The 19,289-nt window shown below is 39.9% G+C and overlaps 1 protein-coding gene across 1 annotated transcript in view; it reads right to left on the reverse strand.

Moving 5' to 3' along the window:
- Positions 1-1,555: 1,555 nt before the first annotated feature.
- The window catches only part of MKX (mohawk homeobox), a 66,937-nt gene continuing 49,203 nt past the window's right edge, over positions 1,556-19,289 (reverse strand). Inside the window, exons 6-7 of the mRNA XM_044227983.1 lie at positions 3,723-3,756; positions 1,556-3,616 (exon numbers count right to left, since the gene is read on the reverse strand). Of these exons, the coding sequence (XP_044083918.1) occupies positions 3,430-3,616; positions 3,723-3,756 (221 nt within the window). The 3' untranslated portion in view covers positions 1,556-3,429. The remainder of the gene's footprint in view (positions 3,617-3,722; positions 3,757-19,289) is intronic.

Genomic DNA, 19,289 nt, shown 5'->3' on the forward strand with positions numbered 1-19,289 from the left:
ACACTGCTTGCCAAGGCATGGCCGACCTATGCCGCCCTGGACGGAAGAGTCTGGGTGGCTTGCTTACTCTCTGTGTTTATTTGCATGATGTTATGCTGTTGAGCAGGATGAGTTTAAAAGCAGACCATGGCTGTTGCCACTGTTTGTTAAACACTGCTACTTGGAGCAGGCAGGGATACAGAGAGCAGCTTGAGTTCTTCGTCATCTTGAACAAGATCAAGCAGGATGAATAGAGGGAAAAGCAATTCTAGCTGATATGGATGAAGGAAGCTCTCCCACATGCTATGTTTTGTATTGGCATCTCTGTTCTTTCCTACATTTGTTATACTTTATTCTTTACTCTGGGAAATTCAAGGTAGTAATAATAAAATGATCTTTCTTGAAGGTCTCTCTAACTCCGATCCCAACTATTATTATTCCCCAACAGTCTTTCATGTCAGACCGCTTTCCTTTCCCAACGCTCCTCATGAAACTCTCCGTATCCCAATACACTGTGCGTATTGCTACTTTTTTGCACACAAACCCTATATAGAGGAATTATAATTATGTGATAATACCTTCCATTTATTAAGCACCTATTAAATGCCAGGCACTGTGGTAGGCACTTTATAAACTTTATGTAATCTCTAAACCTTGTAGCCAGTCTATAAGCTATGACTCATTCCTTTCACTTTGCAGATAAAGAAAGCCAAGTCCAGAATGACTGAGTCTGAATCTTATGTAGTGGGTGATGGAACTGAGATATATAGATCTAACTTCAAAGCCAAGATTCTCTCCAGTACATAGCACACAGTGATAATGCTTATTGTATTAGCTATTCAAAGAAGGTATTTAGTGCAAATGTTCATTTTAAATTTATGTATGTATTTTAACAGTTAGCATCATACTCTCTTTTCCTCGGCTCTTAAAAAGGTAGGTTGGTGGTCTAAGGTGATGAAAAGCAAACCTAATACACATGCAGTGCTCCCATATCATATCGCTTACCAACCTAAAGAGACTTACGGCATATAATGGACCCTTCTGTTCTCCTTCTTTCTCCACCTGGTCAACTCTCAAAGGAAAACAAAATTCATATGATCATTGAAGTCTAGAAATTAACTTTTATTTTCAATCTGTCAAGAACTCCTGGCAGTTATTAATTTTATTAAAATGATTACATATGGCAAAACAAAGAATAGAGGTAATTCTATTTCTCTACAACATAAATTATGAGTTAGATTCTTAGCTGCTGGCTCAGCATTGTTGAAGATTCTTTTAAGGATTGGGGGGAACTTTAATTTCCAGAAAATGTTAAAGCAGCAAAAGAAAAAATAAATTAAAAGTAATTGCAATTGGAGATATTGCCAAGGATATGCTAATTATAAAATCTTCTTGATGTGTTTATAGGCCAGATTCCAAGCTTTGGTATTTAAAAATAAAAATCATGTGAAAGCTCTCCTATAATGCCTTGTCATCTATAGTTTATACACAGAACGAATTTGCTGATTCTTTTTAAAAGGATGGCAAAAATGAATTATGACTAATTCAAATAAAAAACAACCAGCATCCATTCATCTAACTGAAATATGTCAAAACGAAGTCAATTTTATTAAAATATTTAATACCAGAATAACTTATAATAGTATGAAAAAGAGTGAAGTACTTGTCCTTCGTTTTCTTTGACATGATCACATTATGACAAAATTAATTGGTAAAGATTCGAAAGTTTTTGTCAAGGATCTGTAACTATTTAAGGATGTAAACCAAACGAATTCATACTTCATCTGATCATACAGTCATAACTTAACATATCCTGCTTTGCACTTACTGTTACTGCAAACAGCAATTTAAAAAACAAAGTAAAAATATATATATACAAAATATTTTTATATCAAATTATTTTCATTACACTAAATAAACCCAAACCCCAAATACTATGTTACATGAAAAAGTGTCCTACGATTTATATCAAGATTGATATTGTCCACATATCAACTAGAGCAGCCTTTGGTTTGAAAAACATTTTGCAAAATAAAGAAAAATACCACCACATGGCTGCACTAATGGCTCTCATTCACACTCACAAAAAAGCTTTCCAGTTAAAAAAAAAAAAATTACAAAATAGATTACATACCCAGAAAAAACATCCCACCATAAAAGAGTCAAATCCTTTTTACTTCTCTGTAGCACATATTCTCTGTTATATTTGGCATCTCCACTGTTTATTCAAGTTTCAAGTCTCCCCCAGCTGATTAGAATATTATTGTTTGATTGAAAACTATATTCTTCTTTCTTGATACTGATTATTCTCACTCAATGATAGTCTAATTTAGAAACAAAATGTTCCTTCTTTTAATGCATGAGTTCACTTAATTTTTACTTTAATGTCCTTGGCAAAATGCAAAGACTGTCAATGTTTGTTTTCCATATGTTTTAAATTTAAAAACCATTTTTATGAGTGTATATGTATATTCACATAGAGATACATTTCTTTCATTGTCTTGTTCTCGTTGCAATACAAATTGTCCATCAGCAATTATAATTTGAAATGAACCAACTAAAAGGTTTTTTAACCCTTCCACATGAAAAGCTTTCCATCACAAAAAGCACTGAACTTTAACGCAAACAGGATTATGTGTTAAAACTAAACTATAGGTTTAGTTCTACACGGGAACATTTTGAGTAATTTATATAATAAAATTTTTAAGAACTTCAGCGAAACTTAAGAAAAAGAAAATCCAAATTAATTCTAAAAGGGCATTGTGGCATTTTCCAGCAATGCTTGGAAAAAGTTCTTCAGATCACAATGTATTCACTGGGATTCTTTTTACGTGTACATGTTATGTGATCGCCGCTCCTTTCCTTTTGGAACTTTGTAGTGTGTCTGATAGGCAGGCAAGATACATGCATGAAATTCTCACTGTCACTCTGAAAAGCATGCTGAACAATTTTAAATGCTGCAGAAGTTGTTTTTTTAAGAGGAACGTTTCATTTGGGCTGAATAGATGTCCAAGTTTTAACACGTGAATTACTGAATACATTGTGAGGCCTTTCAGCGCGTGTGGTTTCAGTCCTGGAATGGTCAGAGGCCCGTCTGGAGTGACACGCAGACGAACAAGCATGGCGGTGTTGTCATTTGAGGCATAGCTGCTCCACTACGCCCACGTTGCTGCTGATTTTTGGGAAGCAAGGCACTTACTGTAACGGCAATGCAGACACCTGATGCATAGTTTGAGTAACATAAAATAAGTTACTATTTTTGATTAAAGTGAGGTTTTTATAATTTATATGTCTTTTATAGAAGCAACTAAATGATATAGTTAGGATAATTAAAAATAAAAAGAGGTTTGAAAGGGAGTCATTTCCACTTCTGCTTCGGCTCGTAGGAGGAGGCTTTATGGGAAAACACTGACGTGAAGAACAGCCATTGGTCTGAAAAGCGACAAACCCTTAAAACTGGTGGACCAGTGGCACTTTGACGGTCTTGACTTCTGCTATATGTGACGACTTCTGGATGATGCAGCTGGTGGTTCCCTGCAGTGTGTCTTTGCCCTGTGCAAGATTTGTTAAGGCCATAGCGGCATTAATCTCCTTCCAGTATGTGTCATCCTTGCTTGGTCCCTTCCTGTGGGCTGCACTGGATTTCAGCAAGAAAAGAAAGATAATGATCAAATCTACTGCAGTGTACACAGAAAATGCCATCAGTGAAAAGCACAAATGGCGGATAAAAACATATTTCTCACCTGTCACCCTTATTGGATCCATTTTCCAGAGCGTCTGTAAAGACAAGCAAAAACTCAATTATTTTTCTTTCCTTGTTTCCTTCTGTTTTAATCTCTGGAGTTGCCTCATTAACGACCAGGAATAGAAGCTCATCAGGAAATATGGTTGAAAATCAGTTAATTTTTTGTTTAACATAGATAAAGTAGTTTAAGATACAAAAGAAATCTCTCTGCAAAGAAGCAGGAATAAGATGAGAACAGGTAATAAAAAATGCAAAATAGCTTTCATAAATATACAGAAATCTGACATTGATTTATCCCAAGAAATTGGGTTTTTTAATGAGGAGGCAAACAGTAGAGGGACAAGGTTCCTGCGGCCTTCCTGTGGCCAGGTTCTGTTCTCACTCCCCCACTCACCTGCTGTACCTTTGGACCGGCTACAATGCTCCCACAAAGTCTGGGATGCAATTTCCTCAACTATAAAAAAAGAGAGTTCTTAGAACTTCAGGGTGCCTGTGGTTCAACCTTCTGACTTCGTGGGAATCAAACCGTGATTTCAGAAAAAGGATTGACAAATAGTTCCCTCTGGCTAGCTAGCAAATGAGTAGCAAATTCAATGCAACAGCACAGGACTTCTGACTCTATTAGAATAAGCAGGCACCAGTCTTCCAGCTGCAAAGGAATCCTTCCCACTGCAGGAAATGAGCATTATGGGGTGAGCTTTGCTTATGCACTCTCTCTTTTGGTGTACATTTCCTCCCTCTCTCAGGCACTAATGTCTACCAGTGCAAACATCAATATCAAGAAAGATGAAATGGGCTACTGATCTTGATGAATTCTCCCTAGGTAGCTTTTAGGTTAAAAGAATATGGTACTGGGAACCCAAAAATAGACATGCTGGAGGGAAAGATAGACAGAGGGTAAAGAGGATCTGCTAGCATGGCATGGGAAGTGGGGACAAAGGAACAGGGTTGAGACTCCCCATCAGCCTATGAGATTCCAAAACGAAGTTAAGTTACGACCACCATCATCATCAACAACAACAACAATAAATATTACCAAGTAGTTACGAAATGAGGCACTTTGCCCTATACAGGAAACATGAAAACCAGGGTATTTACTCAAGACCTCCTTCCAGTTGTATGGCTTTGGAAAGCTGCATTTTCCTGCCCTCCCTCCTTTCCCTTTGTTTTACCTCTCTCAACCCAATATTTTTTAAAGACATTTTTTCCCCCTCTGCAAGGCTCAAGGCTAGTAAGGCAAGGCAGCATAGTTTTCCAGTTCTGGGCTCTAAGACAGTAATGGGACTTGAGAATAAGAGCATCAACATGAACATAATACAGTGTAACCAGGGTAAAATTTTCCAAGGAAGATATGTTCAGGAGAAGAATGATTATATGCCCGTGGAGAGGAGGCAGCTAAAGTCCTGTGTCCTCTAGGAAAGAAAAGAATTAGGAAAGCCTGTTAGTGCATCCTGAGTCGGGCCTCCTGGTGTGGACCTGGGGGAAATAAAGGGTCACTATGGGCTCTTTGTAGAATCCTTCCTAGGGTCCCAGGGAGCTTTTTTTTAAAAAAAAAAAAAAAAAGGCAAGCCAACAAAACAAAAACACTTAGTGCATAAATAACAAGGTTCTTATGAGGAATAAATGAGATGCTATGTGTCTAGCCCAAAACAGAACAACAAACATTAGTCCCTTTCTTTGATCTCCTTTCATTTAAAGGTCCTTTGGGGAAATAGCTCAATCTGTGAGCAGCTGGATGGTCACCGACTGTATCTTCTGGTCCCTACTAGGTTGGCCTGGATGGCTAGTTATATTTCAGCTGCCTTTGATATTTTTGGAACTATACAATTACTTATGTAATTGAAGAAAGAGAATGACAATTTTTAATTCACAGAACTCCAATAATCCCAGTTTACAGATCCCTTCCTCTGTGCCAGGCACTATTCTAAGCACTTTGTGTCTTAGCTTATTTTGTATTAGTGACTCTGTACGTGGATAGCATGTCTCTGTTATGTCTGTTAAGTCACTCTTTGTTTCGTACTATTATCTGTACATCTTTACTCAGGAATGACAGAGACAGTGTACTATAAAAACAGAGAACAAGTCAAGGTCTTTGTCTAGGAGGAGGAAAGCCAGCAACACTGGATATTTTACAGAGGAAAAAAAAAAAAGAGTTAAGCCTTTGCTCAATTTTGCCCACAAATTGCAACAATTCTGTTGCCAAAGTGAAGCAATAGGTTATGGAGATATTTATTCAATGGAAAGACTTGGCAAAAGCAGAATAAGTTCCATGAAGCTTAAATAACATTAGGGAAATAACAAAACATAATTTAGAAAAGACCATGTAACTGATGCTCTGGCTTACAAACAAAGCAGTCTCACATATTCAAAGGGGACCAGAGGCGAATTCCCTACCTGAACGATCAACCCAAGAGTGATTACCGCACAGACAAGAAGGAAGCCTGTGGCCATCAAATATGTAATGGGTTACAGAACCCAGAAGTGCCGTAAATGAGTGGAGTCTACATGTGAATTTACCGTTCAGGTCCACGGAGAGATTCCGTTTCAGAGGAAGAGTGATCACGTACGTCCTGCAGCGCAGTCGGCGGTTGGATGCACTCGGCTTGTCTCCCTGCACTCCTTCCACTGAGAAACAAGTTTACTACACCCAACTGCGAAATTATAAAATTCTGCTTACTCTTCGGGTGTATGAGTTTTACAGCTCAGTGCCTATGAAAATACCTTTGAAGTGGAAAACCTAGATTCCAATCCCTGTTCGGGTATTCTTAATTAGTTTCATGATTTCAACAAGGTCCCCAGCAGCATTCAAAAGACTGCATCCTACGTTTCATTTCTAAAGCTGATGGGTATGTTCAGCGTCATTAGGTATGGATTCAGGTTCTTTTCCCAGCAACAGAAGAAAGGTCTTCATAAAAAGTAAGGAACAGAAGAGACATTTTGCTTCTCTCTCAAGAGCAACGCGAAAACAGGGTGTAACAAAGCTCAGTGTCAAACATTTCAAACCAACAAGAAAGAGGTGGCTACTACTATTTGGGGTGGAGGGGGGTGGGGGGAATCTCTGTGTCTGGGGTGCTTCTGGTTCAAAACATAAATTGGTGTTAGAAGGGCATGCTTTCCCTGTTGCTGTTATTGGTGGGTTGCCCAGTGTCACTAGGATATTATGGGTCTAAGAGCCACCTCCTGCAGAGTAGTGTGTTCTAGTTCCCAGAAGAGCTAGCAGAAGCAAGACAGCAAGCAGGGTCCTTTTACTCAAACATTTGTGCTCTTGCAGGAAAGCAAAGGGCAATAAAGATCTACTGGATTGGGAAGATTTTTTTTCCTGTCCTTACTCTGAGATGAAATCTGGGGAAATACCCCAGCTATTTTGGAGAACTGACAGCATTGAGGAAAACTCAGAAAAGGTACCCTCTACTGCTTACATTAAATAACTCCATTAATTGTGAAGATGCTTTTTTCTTTTGAAGTGTAAACTAGCTGGCTTTTATCTGATTCAAGTGTTTTGCATCTTTTCAGTCAATAGACAGGTGCTTGGTGGGGGGCTCAAGCCACTTCTACACACAGCAGACAGGTGGTGTCCCTGGCTCCTGTCCAGAAGTGGCATCCGTCACAATCTGCCAGGAGAGGGAAGAATTCTGAATGCCGCTGCAAAGAGAGAAATCTGAAGTCGGAGCCAGAGCAGACGTTTCCCTGCTGTTAATTAGCATGCACAGACTTGGGGTCTGACTGCCCTACATTCAGCTCAGCTGTATCTCTCACTCTGCAAGTAGCTTGGCTCGGCCTATCCGAAGTCTGGGCTAAAATGCCTTTTTAGATTCTAAGGTTCCAAAAATCGGCTACGCTGTCAATTACCATAAAAGCAACTGGTTGGCAGGAACAGCTTATTGAACCAGCCAAAAGAGCGTGTTTTAAGACCAAAAAAAGAAGAGGAAAGGAAAAAAAAAAAAAAAGAGGTGCGTAGTTAGGAAAATCTTGGATGCCGTAAAACCCAAACCATGCTGAAACTTAAAGTGGGGCTATCCTCAGTTTGGACATGTGTTTCCTTATAAAGTTATGTAGAGAAACAATTACACTAAAAACCACTTCTATTGCCATTCGAGATGTGGAAGCACCAAGCTCTGTGGGCAGAGGCCACTCGACTTTGATAAACACAATCTAGAAACGTATTAATTCTGATATATATATTCCTGAAGTAAGAGTTATGGTCATAAAAAGAGATAAAAATATGGCCAAATCTCTGAGTTTTTTTTTTTTTTCCCAAATTGAATCAATAAGCCCTAAGGTTAGGAATGTTTAAAAAGATTCCACAAATGTGGAGCAGAAACTCACATCACTTAAATGTAGATAAAAAATAAGAGAATTTAAAAAAATTAAATAATCTAAAAATTATGCACTACGTATTTCCCTAAATTGAGATGGAGTGATTCAGAGATGCAGATGCTTGACCACCGCGCCCCCTTGCAACTGTGTCTGTTTTGGGGCCATCACTGGGGACAGCTGATGTGGACAGCCAGGGTTTGGTGTGTTTCTGATCTCAGAGGTCCCAAGAGCCCCCAGGACACCAGATCAGTTTTTGGAGTTATTTACATACTTGGAACAGTTGAGATAAAGAGCAAGGCTCTGGCAAACCCGGCAGATGGAAAACCTTCCTGAAGATTACGAAATGCTCTAAATCTACAGGACCTTACCCCTGCTCCCACCTCCATAGTCTCTATCTTTACTTCCCCACATACTGGATCCACGTGGGGGCCTCACACACACACCTAAAGACTGGTTCCACTATGACTCTATACTGTTTTTAAAAACAGCATATGCTGTGTTTATTCTTTTTCTTTCTTTTCTTTCTTTCTTTCTTTCTTTCACAGAGAGAGAGATCACAAGTACACAGAGAGGCAGGCAGAGAGAGAGGGGGAAGCAGGCTCCCTGCTGAGCAGAGAGCTCAATGCAGGGTTCCACCCCAGGACCCTGGGATCATGACCTGAGCCAAAGGCAGAGGCTTTAACCCACTGAGCCACCCAGGCACCCCTATGCTGTGTTTTTCTAATAAGAAAGTCATACAGGTTCACTGCAGAAAATCTAGGAAAAAAGTATAAAAGAGAAAATACAGGAAGTTTAGGGATAACTAATATAATATTTGAGTATATGGCTTTCCAAGCAAGTTTATATACATTTTTTAAAATGGGGTCATTCTGTACATGTTTGCTTTTTTCACTGAACTTCGACTTTTGCCTTATTAATAAGATAGTAATCACTTTAATAAATAAGATAGTAATCTACCATGTGGCCTTCCCTGATGTGGCAGTGGTTTTGGCCTGTGAAATAGAAACAGATTTGAAGAATTCAAAATCCAGCTTCATCCAGTTCAAACTTGAATATTGAGAGACTCCAATGTTACGAGAAGGGGTTATCTTTAAAATAACAATTACTAACATTGATTGGATGGTTATTCTTGTGCCAGGCGCTATGCCAGGGACCCTAAAATGTTATCTGGCTAAATGCTGATAATAACCCTGTGAAACAGCACCATGGGCCTTATTTCCAAATGACACTGGAGCTTAGAAGGGTCCAGACACTCGCAAAGGACTCATTTTGGCAACGGGGGTCATGAGTCTCAGCTCCACGTCAGCCGACTCTGAAGGTCATGTTTTTAACTACTGCATTCAATTACTCGAGTGGTCTCCATCGATAAAGCCACCTTTGAAGACCGTGACAAGGCTTAATGCACTGTTTACACAGAAAGCCTGTCGAATGACAACTTATTAAAAATCGGTTAAACACCTTTTCTGTTTTTTTTTTAAAAGTATTTTAGACCACAGAGATGCAAAAAGAGACTTTTTTCTGCTTATGATTTAATCTAAAATATAAAAAAAAAAAATCTGTCCAAATCACAGAATAGGGACTCTGAGCTCTCTCGAGTTCTCTCCCAGGCTTTAATTGGATTGACGTTTTAATAGACGTGATATCCTTATAATCACTCTTCTATTGCCCAGAGTGAATTACTGTTAAATAACTCCTAGACAGCTGTGGCTGCATCACTTTTAGAGGAAATTTTTGTGGTTAGCCTCTCTTTGGGGTAGTCAGAGCTTCCGAATGAGTAACGATAAATCATTCTAAGTGATGTTTGCCCCAGCAGGAAGGAAAAAATACCCAACACACTAAAACACGTATCTGGATGACGGAGCTGCTTCTTCCAGGCCCACTACAGCCCCAAGGGAGTTCTTTAAAACTCCAGCCTGGCGGGAAGAGACTGCATCTGAGCCTGGTGAGTACCGAGGACGCTGCTCGCAGAAGAGCACTGGAGCCCGAGTTTTGAGGGCCTTGAGAGGGATCGTGGGGCAAGAGTTTGGCAACCTTTCGGAACAGTTGAGAATTATAAATGAAACCCACCTCTTCTTCATGGATAGCGTGTAGAATTTTTTTTTCCTTTTTGCAATATACTAGCACAATTATTTATCCTGAGGCCTTAAAGAATGAGTGGCTTCCAAAATCACTTCAGGGTTTGAAGAAAAATCTTTTCCAAAAATTAAGCCAGTGTTTCCTCCAGCCATGACTTCGAACATCTGGCCAAAGATTCTTTTCCTTCCTGCTGCCTCTCATGTGGGCTGGGCCCTCACTATGGCTAATGATGCCCAGATGTCCCGGATCCTCAGGATCCCCACCTTCGGCTGCCTCTCTGTCAATGCATCGTCTCCTCTAACTTGGCCGGGAAATGAAAATGAGAAACCACACCCCTCTCTTCCGGACCAATAGCGAAGAGCTCCTCCGTCTGGACGGGTGTGTGTGTGTGTAAGCTGACGTCGCAAAACTTTCGGGATAGGTTATATCTCCCTTAACAACAACAGCATCTTCACTATTCCAGCAGTACCCATGTGTGTGTGCAAGCCCGGGAAAGTGTTGCTTGGCTCCTGTCAGTCAGGGAGTGGTGGCCTTGTGGCTTTCCTTATTGGGCAGAGCATGAGAACTTGAGACTAATGGCTCCTTATCAATTCCAAGTGGCACTGTTATTGTAAAATGCACCGGTGTTCCGACTTCAATCTAGGCCGGAGGACTGAAGTTGTAGGAAGCGGGATTTAACAATTTGAAAGTAACTTTTCAAATAAGCCGAGTACGACCCAGTTATAACGCCTCAACTTCACTTTCAATCTTTTTCGCTAAATACCTTAAATATTCTTGATGCTAAGTTGTTCTGCATGAGACCATCTACCAAGACTGGTCCTCTGTGATCTCAAAGGCTCCACCTTTCCAAAGCCGAAAACTTTGAGCCTGAAACTTCACTTTGAAAATTAGAATGCAATCTGTGGGGAGGAAATTGTTGGTGAATGACCAGAAAGGGGGTCTGGAAATGTTAAATATTCTCATTTCTGTTCTGAGCTCATCGTTATTAACTACGAGGGTGGTCTGGAATGAGGCACAGAGGCAGCCTGGTGCAGTGGTTGGAGCCCAGACCCTGGAACCAGAGAGCAGGAGCTGGACCCTTGCTCTACCGCCTACTGTCTGTTTGACAGCGGACCAGCTGCTCGACTTCAACTTTCTCACCTATATAATGGGGCTAACAGTACTATGATAATATGCTTCTTCTGAGGACCACATGACTGAATATTTTCTAAAACAGAAGAGCGCTTGATCATGTATACCAAGCACCAAATGAACCCTCGTAAAATGAAAAAAAAAAAAAATTAACCTCCTCTCTCTCTTTACTTTTTACATCTAGAATATGGGGTTGAATGTAGACACCAGAAAAATTGGTATTGTTCAGAGATTTAATAAGAAAGCCATTATGTAAGAACAGAATGTTTTAACTCTGGGCAAAGCCCATCAGCTCGGATTAATGGATTAAGTGTGCAGAATCTATCTTCAGGGACAAAATGGTTTTTCTGATGCTATTTTGTGCCGAACTATCACAACATGCCAAGACAAAGAATACTGGATCCACATGAAACAAGAGCTGCGAACTTGAAGTGTCTAATGGATTTCGTTACTTCATTTTTCTCAAGGGGAATATTGGAGATGTTACCCGAAATGTTTCATCCATGAAAGCTAGGTTTCTAGCCAAAGTCTCAGAAAATGACTTCCTAACTATGCATGAATAACTTCTGTGTGTGTGTCTGTGTGTTGCAAGGAGCATTAATTGTTTATAAAAGCACTCCTTTTGCATGCCAATGGGGCTACTAGTTTTGGAAACTGGATGGATTTACCAGTTCTTAGCTAAATCTTAATTTTGGCCCAAAGCTGATATTGATATTCATCCTCTAAGTTCTTCAACAGCATCAGCACTCTTTCCCCCGAAATCAATTTTATAGCTGCAACCCTGCAATTCTAGAAGGGTGACTTAACGAACATGGATCTGTAGGATGTCAGGTTATGAAGTATTAATATGTCTTTCTTCAGCAAAAAGAAATGGAAGAGTATGCACTTGTAATAGTCTAGAAACTGGCTGGAGAGTCTGGCTCTGTCTCTGTATTTTCAAGTTCTTGAGTATCTCTGAAAAACCATCGAAAAGTATTTTTGCTTTGATATACGAACTGTAGTGTATCTTTGAATTGGCTCACATTTTTGCCATACTTTGCAAATTCCTCAAATTACCATCTCCAGAAATGGCACTTGAGACGAGGAGACCTAGCTGTTAAACCTGTCTGACTGCATTAACACCAGAAATGACACAAGAAGGGAGATGACGCTCGCAAACTTCTTGGATCTTTCCGAGGAGTGGCAAATGACAGCTTCTTTACTCACAGTTCATCTGCTGTATTTATTAATAGAAAAGAAACATATTTTAGACATAAGATGAACAGGATTACCAGGCCTTCTACTTTTCAAATACATCTCAATGTTCTTAATAAACTTAAAATGCTACAACTGTACTTGGCATGTCAGTGTTCTATGTTAACACATTTCTACATTTAAAGGTTCTGTGATTTTCTGCTTTTCATTTCAGACACAGTCATTTGAAGTCTGAAGTAGGGCGGGGAGGGGCTTTGAAATGAAGACTTGGAAGATTTTTGCTGATGATACTGAAGGGCATTCGAATTTAAACAACGAACTAGGTGTAAAGGGAGATAAAATGCCTTCTGGGGGTCAGAAGGGCCCCAGTGTACCCCTAGTATAAAGATCTTCTGATGACCCATTTGATCAAGGGCATATCTAATCCCACCCCCTCCCCACCCCCCATTTAAATCTTGCCAGGAGTATCCACTCAAGATTTTGTCTAGGCATTTATATCCCACAGCATTTATTAAATTCCAATAGTATACAGATCCTAATCCACTATTATCACTTAAATTTAGAATACAAGAGATTCTAAGAAAAAAATGGAGAACAAATTGCTGAAGAGTAACAAGTTGATTTGTTGGGAAGGAAAGCAAAAACATTTTATAGATCAAAAACCATCTTTTTGTACCATAATTTGTAGAAGTGCAGGAAGTATGGAAAAGAGCTGACTTGTTAGGTATGGGACCTTGGTCAAGTTATTTATGCACATGGTGTTTAAGTGTCTTCCCCTACAGAATGGGGACAACAGTAATGCCTACTTCTCTGGGTTGCTGTGAGGGTTAAACGAGGTCATGAGTGTTGAGCTTCTGGAACAATGCCTGGCCCATAGCAAAGGCTAAGACATCATAATTCCTGAAGTAGAGAAACAATGCTGTCAGTCACCCTTCACCAGTCACAGGGGTTGCTCCAAGTGCCACAGAGCTGTCAGCCTCATGTGCAGTTTCAACTACCACACCCTAGCCTCTAACCCATCTTCTTCTTCTTTTCTTTTACTTTTTAAAATTTTTATTTTTTTTAATTATTTTTTTTGATCTGCGTGTTTATTTTTTTTTCCTCCAATTTATTTATTTTCAGAAAAATAGTATTCATTATTTTTTCACCACACCCAGTGCTCCATGCAAGCCGTGCCCTCCATAATACCCACCACCAGGTACCCCAACCTCCCACCCCCCACCACTTCGAACCCCTCAGATTGTTCTTCAGAGTCCATAGTCTCTCATGGTTCACCTCCCCTTCCAATTTACCCAAAAGCACATACCCTCCCCAGTGTCCATAACCCTACCCCCCTTCTCCTGACCCCCCTCCCCCCAGCAACCCACAGTTTGTTTCGTGAGATTAAGAGTCACTTATGTTTTGTCTCCCTCCCAATCCCATCTTGTTTCATGGATTCTTCTCCTACCCACTTAAGCCCCCATGTTGCATCACCACTTCCTCATATCAGGGAGATCATATGATAGTTGTCTTTCTATTATTTTTTTATTATTAACATATATTATTTGCTTCAGGGGTATGGTTCTGTGAATCATCAGTCTTACACAATTCACAGCACTCAGCATAGCACATACCCTCCCCAATGTCCATCACCCAGCCCCCCCATCCCTCCCCCCACCTCCCCTCCAGCAACCCTCAGTTTGTTTCCTGAGATTAAGAGCCTCTTATGGTTTGTCTCCCTCCCTGGTTTTGCTTTGTTTCATTTTTCCCTTCCTTCAGCCATGATTTTCTTTTTTCTCAAATTCCTCATATCAGTGAGATCAATATAATACTTGTCTCTCTCTGAATGACTTATGTCGCTTAGCATAATACCACCTAGTTCCATCCACGTCATGCAAATGGCAAGATTTCATATTTTTTGGTGGCTGCATAGTATTCCATTGTGTGTGTGTGTGTGTGTGTACCACATTTTCTTTATCCATCAACTGTTGATGGACATCTGGGCCCTTTCCATAGTTTGGTTATTGTGGACATTGCTTCCATAAACATTGGGGTGCACATGCCCCTTCAGATCACTACATTTGTATCTTTAGAGTAAATACCCCGTAGTGTGATTTGCTGGGTCATAGGGCAGCTCTATTTTCAACTTTTTGAGGAACCTCCATACTGTTTTCCCAAGTGACTACCAGCTTGCATTCCCACCAATAGTGTAGGAGGGTTCCCTTTTCTCCGCACCCTCACCAACACCTGTTGTTTCCTGACTTGTTAACTTCAGCCATTCTGACTGGTGTGAGGTGGCATCTCACTGTTCTAACCCATCTTCTTGAAATGCTGTAGAGAGGAGAATAACATACACAGGGGAACTTCTCAAAAGGGCAGGGGCGCACCTGGGTGGCTCAGTGGGTTAAAGGTTTTGCCTTTGGCTCAGGTCATGATCCCAGGGTCCTGGGATCGAGCCCCGCATTGGGCTCTGTGCTCAGCGGGGAGCCTGCTTCCTCCTCTCTCTCTGCCTGCCTCTGCCTACTTGTGGTCTCTTTCTTTCAAATAAATAAATAAAAATCTTAAAAAAAAAAAAAAAGGGCAGGTTCCTGGATCCCATCTTGGACTACGATTCCATAGGTCACAGAGATGCTAAGGAACATGCCTTTGAATGAGCTCCCCAGGTGCTCTAACGTAGATGGGGAAGGGCAGCCTCCCTGGGAGAAAAAGTGCTGTGGAGCATAAGAAGTGGCTGTGTTTAGTGCTGGAATTCCTGGGGATTCTCTCCAGGGTAGCAGCATAAGGCAGCATAACGTAGATGGGAAAGGGCAGCCTCCCTGGGAGAAAAAGTGCTGTGGAGCATAAGAAGTGGTTGTGTTTAGTGCTGGAATTCCTGGGGATTCTCTCCAGGGTAGCAGCATAAGGCATAATCCATCATTATGGATTCTTAGTATTCCAACAAGGGTCAAATAACAAGGCTGTATTTAACAAACCAAGTTCTTGAGCCTACCTTCATGTGAATAGGAGATATAACATTATTGTTGGAAAACACTGTTCAGAAATGGGCTTCAGAGATACTTTTCATTGTGTCTATTTTTGCTGAAACATGAATATAATACCACTAAAAATGTTTTTTTTTGGGGGGGGCGATAAAACATTTCACTTTACTTGTATTGCTTTTCCCCCAGTTATTATAATTTCTAATACACTATGACACATAATTCAGGGACAGTCATTACGAATACAAACTGGAGAATAAAGAAACCCAAGATTTTCACTGTAATATATTATAGAATACTTCAGAATAATCAAATCATCCTCCTTCTTCTAATTGGAACAGTGATGGAAATAATATACTGTTATAAGATCTGTGTTTTCTGTTTTGAAAATAAACATGTTGGCCCGGCTCTATATTGCTGTGATGGTGGGGCTTTTATTTTTGAAACTCTTGTATTTTTTTAATCTTTCCTTTGGGAAAATAGGGGACAGACAGTAATCCACATGGGGTCATCAAAAACTAATTATTCAACCTAACATAGAATTTTTTCTTTCTAGGGTAGGATAACAAGCTTTTTCAAACTAAAGTAAACTTAGTTTCTGCTGCCCTTAGTAGAATGTTTTATTCAGGCCTGCCTCAAAAAGAACAGATCATTGTTTTGTTATACATCAACATAGTGATGAGGTTTTACAAACAGTTTTTGGTTATTTTTACCACAGCCCTGAGACGTAGCTGGAGCTATATGATCTCTAAAGAGGAACAAGGATAAGGAGTACAGAACAACCATGCAAAAAGCAGGCCACCACTAAAGTCAAAATCACTAAAATTGAATGTAGTGGTCGTGATGTTGAATACGGTTGTGAAGAAGGATTGAGAGGATCCTGTTGAGGCCTACCAATGGCTTTGTTCTTAAACAATGGCAGAATGTCAGAGCACCTTGGAGCAAAGGCCTGAAGAGAACCAAAGTTCTAATAATGGTGGTCATTTCAAATCCACGTAATGGTGGATAGGCAGGCTGAAAACTGAGAACAGCTCTTGGCTGGGTGTCCACAGGAGGCTGAGAATGTTCTTTCCCTAGAGCACACAGAATCATCCTATGCTGAGACCACCATTGCCAATGGCCTACCAAAATTCAACGTAGCAAGTCTAAAATAATAAGGTTCCACACCAAGGCGTAAGAAATGTAACGTTCAGGAAGGGTACTTCTGTGGGCATCACAAGGTATTAAAAATATAGTACTCATGCATGGAAACAAAGAAATGATAAAGAGAAAGCAAGCCTCCTTATGATCGCATACATCAAACAAAACAAAGCAAAGCAAAATGAAACACCAGAGCTCAACGACTACCAGGAAAGAGGGAGAGAACAAGTGTAGTATAGAGAAAAAGTCTTGCAAAGCCATTTCATGAAAATGTAAATACAAAAGAATGGCAGGTTTTCATGATTTAAATATATTTAAATGCAAGCAGCTGCCATAAGCAGCTGCCATAAATATTGTCTTACAAAGGTCACATGCTGTTATAAGTAAATACGGAACCTTTAAAATAAAAAAGAAAACATTTATTTTAGTCATTGAAAATTATTTGATTTAGAGAGAGGAACAATGAACTTAATCCTTTCTCCAGGCTAAAAGTAATCCTCTCCTATTCCTTATATTTTCTACCTTTTCCCGGACTTTTTGAGACTTTAGAGAGAAATGTATGTTTTGACAATCAATAATACAAACCAACTTTAAATAGAAGAGAGAAAGGGAGAGAAAAGGCAGAGGGCTGTGCAAAAGGGAAAAGACAGCAAAAGTTACATTTCCAGAACAAACTAGATCCACTTATCCACATTTTTGTTTCTGGTGAGGGAATACACTATACACTATATAAAAATATTTTAAAAATTAAATTCTCTAATTCTAAATTCTCTCCAGACATCCAGAAATATGGTGAATCAGCAATGAGAAAAAGAGTTATTATTGCCTTGAATCAAAGGATTATATGATAGAACTTGGCTCACATATGTAAGAGAAAACAAACTATATATTTTCATCATGAAGGCACCAAAAGTTACCCTTTTGGGGGGTGGGGGTAGGGAAGGCTAATAACCGCCATTCCTTGTAAGATTCCCAAGATCTTGTAGGTAAGTCACTCTCTCTCCTTCCTAATAGGATGTGGTAGTTCTAGTCACTTTTCCACACTCAGGAGGTGGAAGCCAGAGCGGTGGTATTCAAAGGCAGACTAGTTTTTCACAAGAAACCAAGAGTCATGAAGGCCCCTGACCCTAGAAAAGTGCCACAACACCACTGTTCATTACATCTTCTAGTATTTTAGATGTCTGTCTACTTGGAAGCACACTCAGTTAATGCCCAGCACTAGCGTACCACTCTCTGTTATGCATAGGGTTCACACACGAGTCCAAAGCCAAGGGAGCTTAGGAGATCTACTGAGCATAGGAGGAACAACCATGCTTCCCAGGCTACCCACAAAGGGAGCTGAACACAAGACATTACAGAACACACGTGAAGAAGTGAGTCATTGTTTCAGGCTTCAGTTCAGTGGTTAATTATACAGCCCTTAGCATAAGGTGAAAATAGGAGGGAAGAAGGTGGAGTTGGCCAGCAAGGTTTTTTTAAAAAAAGTAGTTCTCTTCTTTTCCAAACTTGGAGTAGCTGGATACATTATCCAGTTGATTTTCAGCCTACATTTAGGAGGTTTATAAAAGCCATTCTATAAGATAGTTTATTAGACAACATAATATATTGATCTCACTTGGACAAGAAGATGGCCAATCATATTCTCAAAGTGAAAGAAGCAAGAAATCTGTATTTGAGTTGACTTATAGGAGGTCCTGGGAGAAGAATAACGAAATGAAAGATGAGCAGTGATAACGAGCCCTAGGTGAAAAGGCACTTAGTTAATTATTCACATGACGAATCCTTGTAATAATAAAAATTGGCAGGGCTAGAAAAGCAGAAAGTGGGCCCAGAAATAGAAAAGAGATTGTTTTTACATTGAAGAAAAGAGGAAGTAATGGGAGTTACATGGGGCAAGTGTTGGAAACATCTATCAAAATGTTACTTTAGAAATGGGAGCCAGAGTTTATGATTAATTGAAGAATTTTTATTCCAAGCTAATTTTAGCAGTCTTTGAGGCACAGAGAGAATAAACAATTAGTTACTCAATTTCTCCAGCTGTTTTTAATGGGATTTGTGTCTTTGTTTTGGTTTATCATGAATTGAGTACACCTGTTCTCTGCTAATCAGTGCAAATTTTGAAGGGTACCTTCACTTAACCACACTTGATTCCCCCAACAGTAAGGTACAGTGGAAAGGGAGTAGATTTGGAAGCAAAGAGCTTGGGGTCTGAATCCCTGTTGTGCTACATATTAGCATGTGGTGTGGAGCAAGCAACCTAATCTCTCTGAGCCTCATTTTTTTTCCTCTGTAAACTAGATACAAAAAATATTGAACAATGAGGACTATTGTAGAAATTAGAAATAATCACTGTTAAGACACAAGGCTCCCAGGAATACATAATACTTAACAGCTACAATTATTCCACAGTTGGAAATACTCTGTAGTGGCAGCAACCCTTGATGAATGTGGAAGTTTTACCTTGAAGTGGAGCAGATAACAAGTAACACAACAATTCAAAATAGCTTCTGTATTCGAATTCTCTAAGCTAGGTCAAGGGCAGCCATGTTATGTCTATGATGCTTGAGTGTGGACATTTCTCACAGGAGCAGGACCGCATATTATGAAGGCTTCGGTGTTGCAAGGACTTGGAGAATATCGCTTCAGTTACTTGGTAGCCATAACATGCAAAACATGAGGATGGAATCTTTGGAGAGAGCGAGAATGAGCATACCAAGGCAAATTCCAGGATTATGTCAGTGACTGGTCTT

This window comes from Neovison vison, chromosome 12 (genome assembly GCF_020171115.1).
Source record: "Neovison vison isolate M4711 chromosome 12, ASM_NN_V1, whole genome shotgun sequence".
Taxonomy (NCBI): Eukaryota; Metazoa; Chordata; class Mammalia; order Carnivora; family Mustelidae; genus Neogale; species Neogale vison.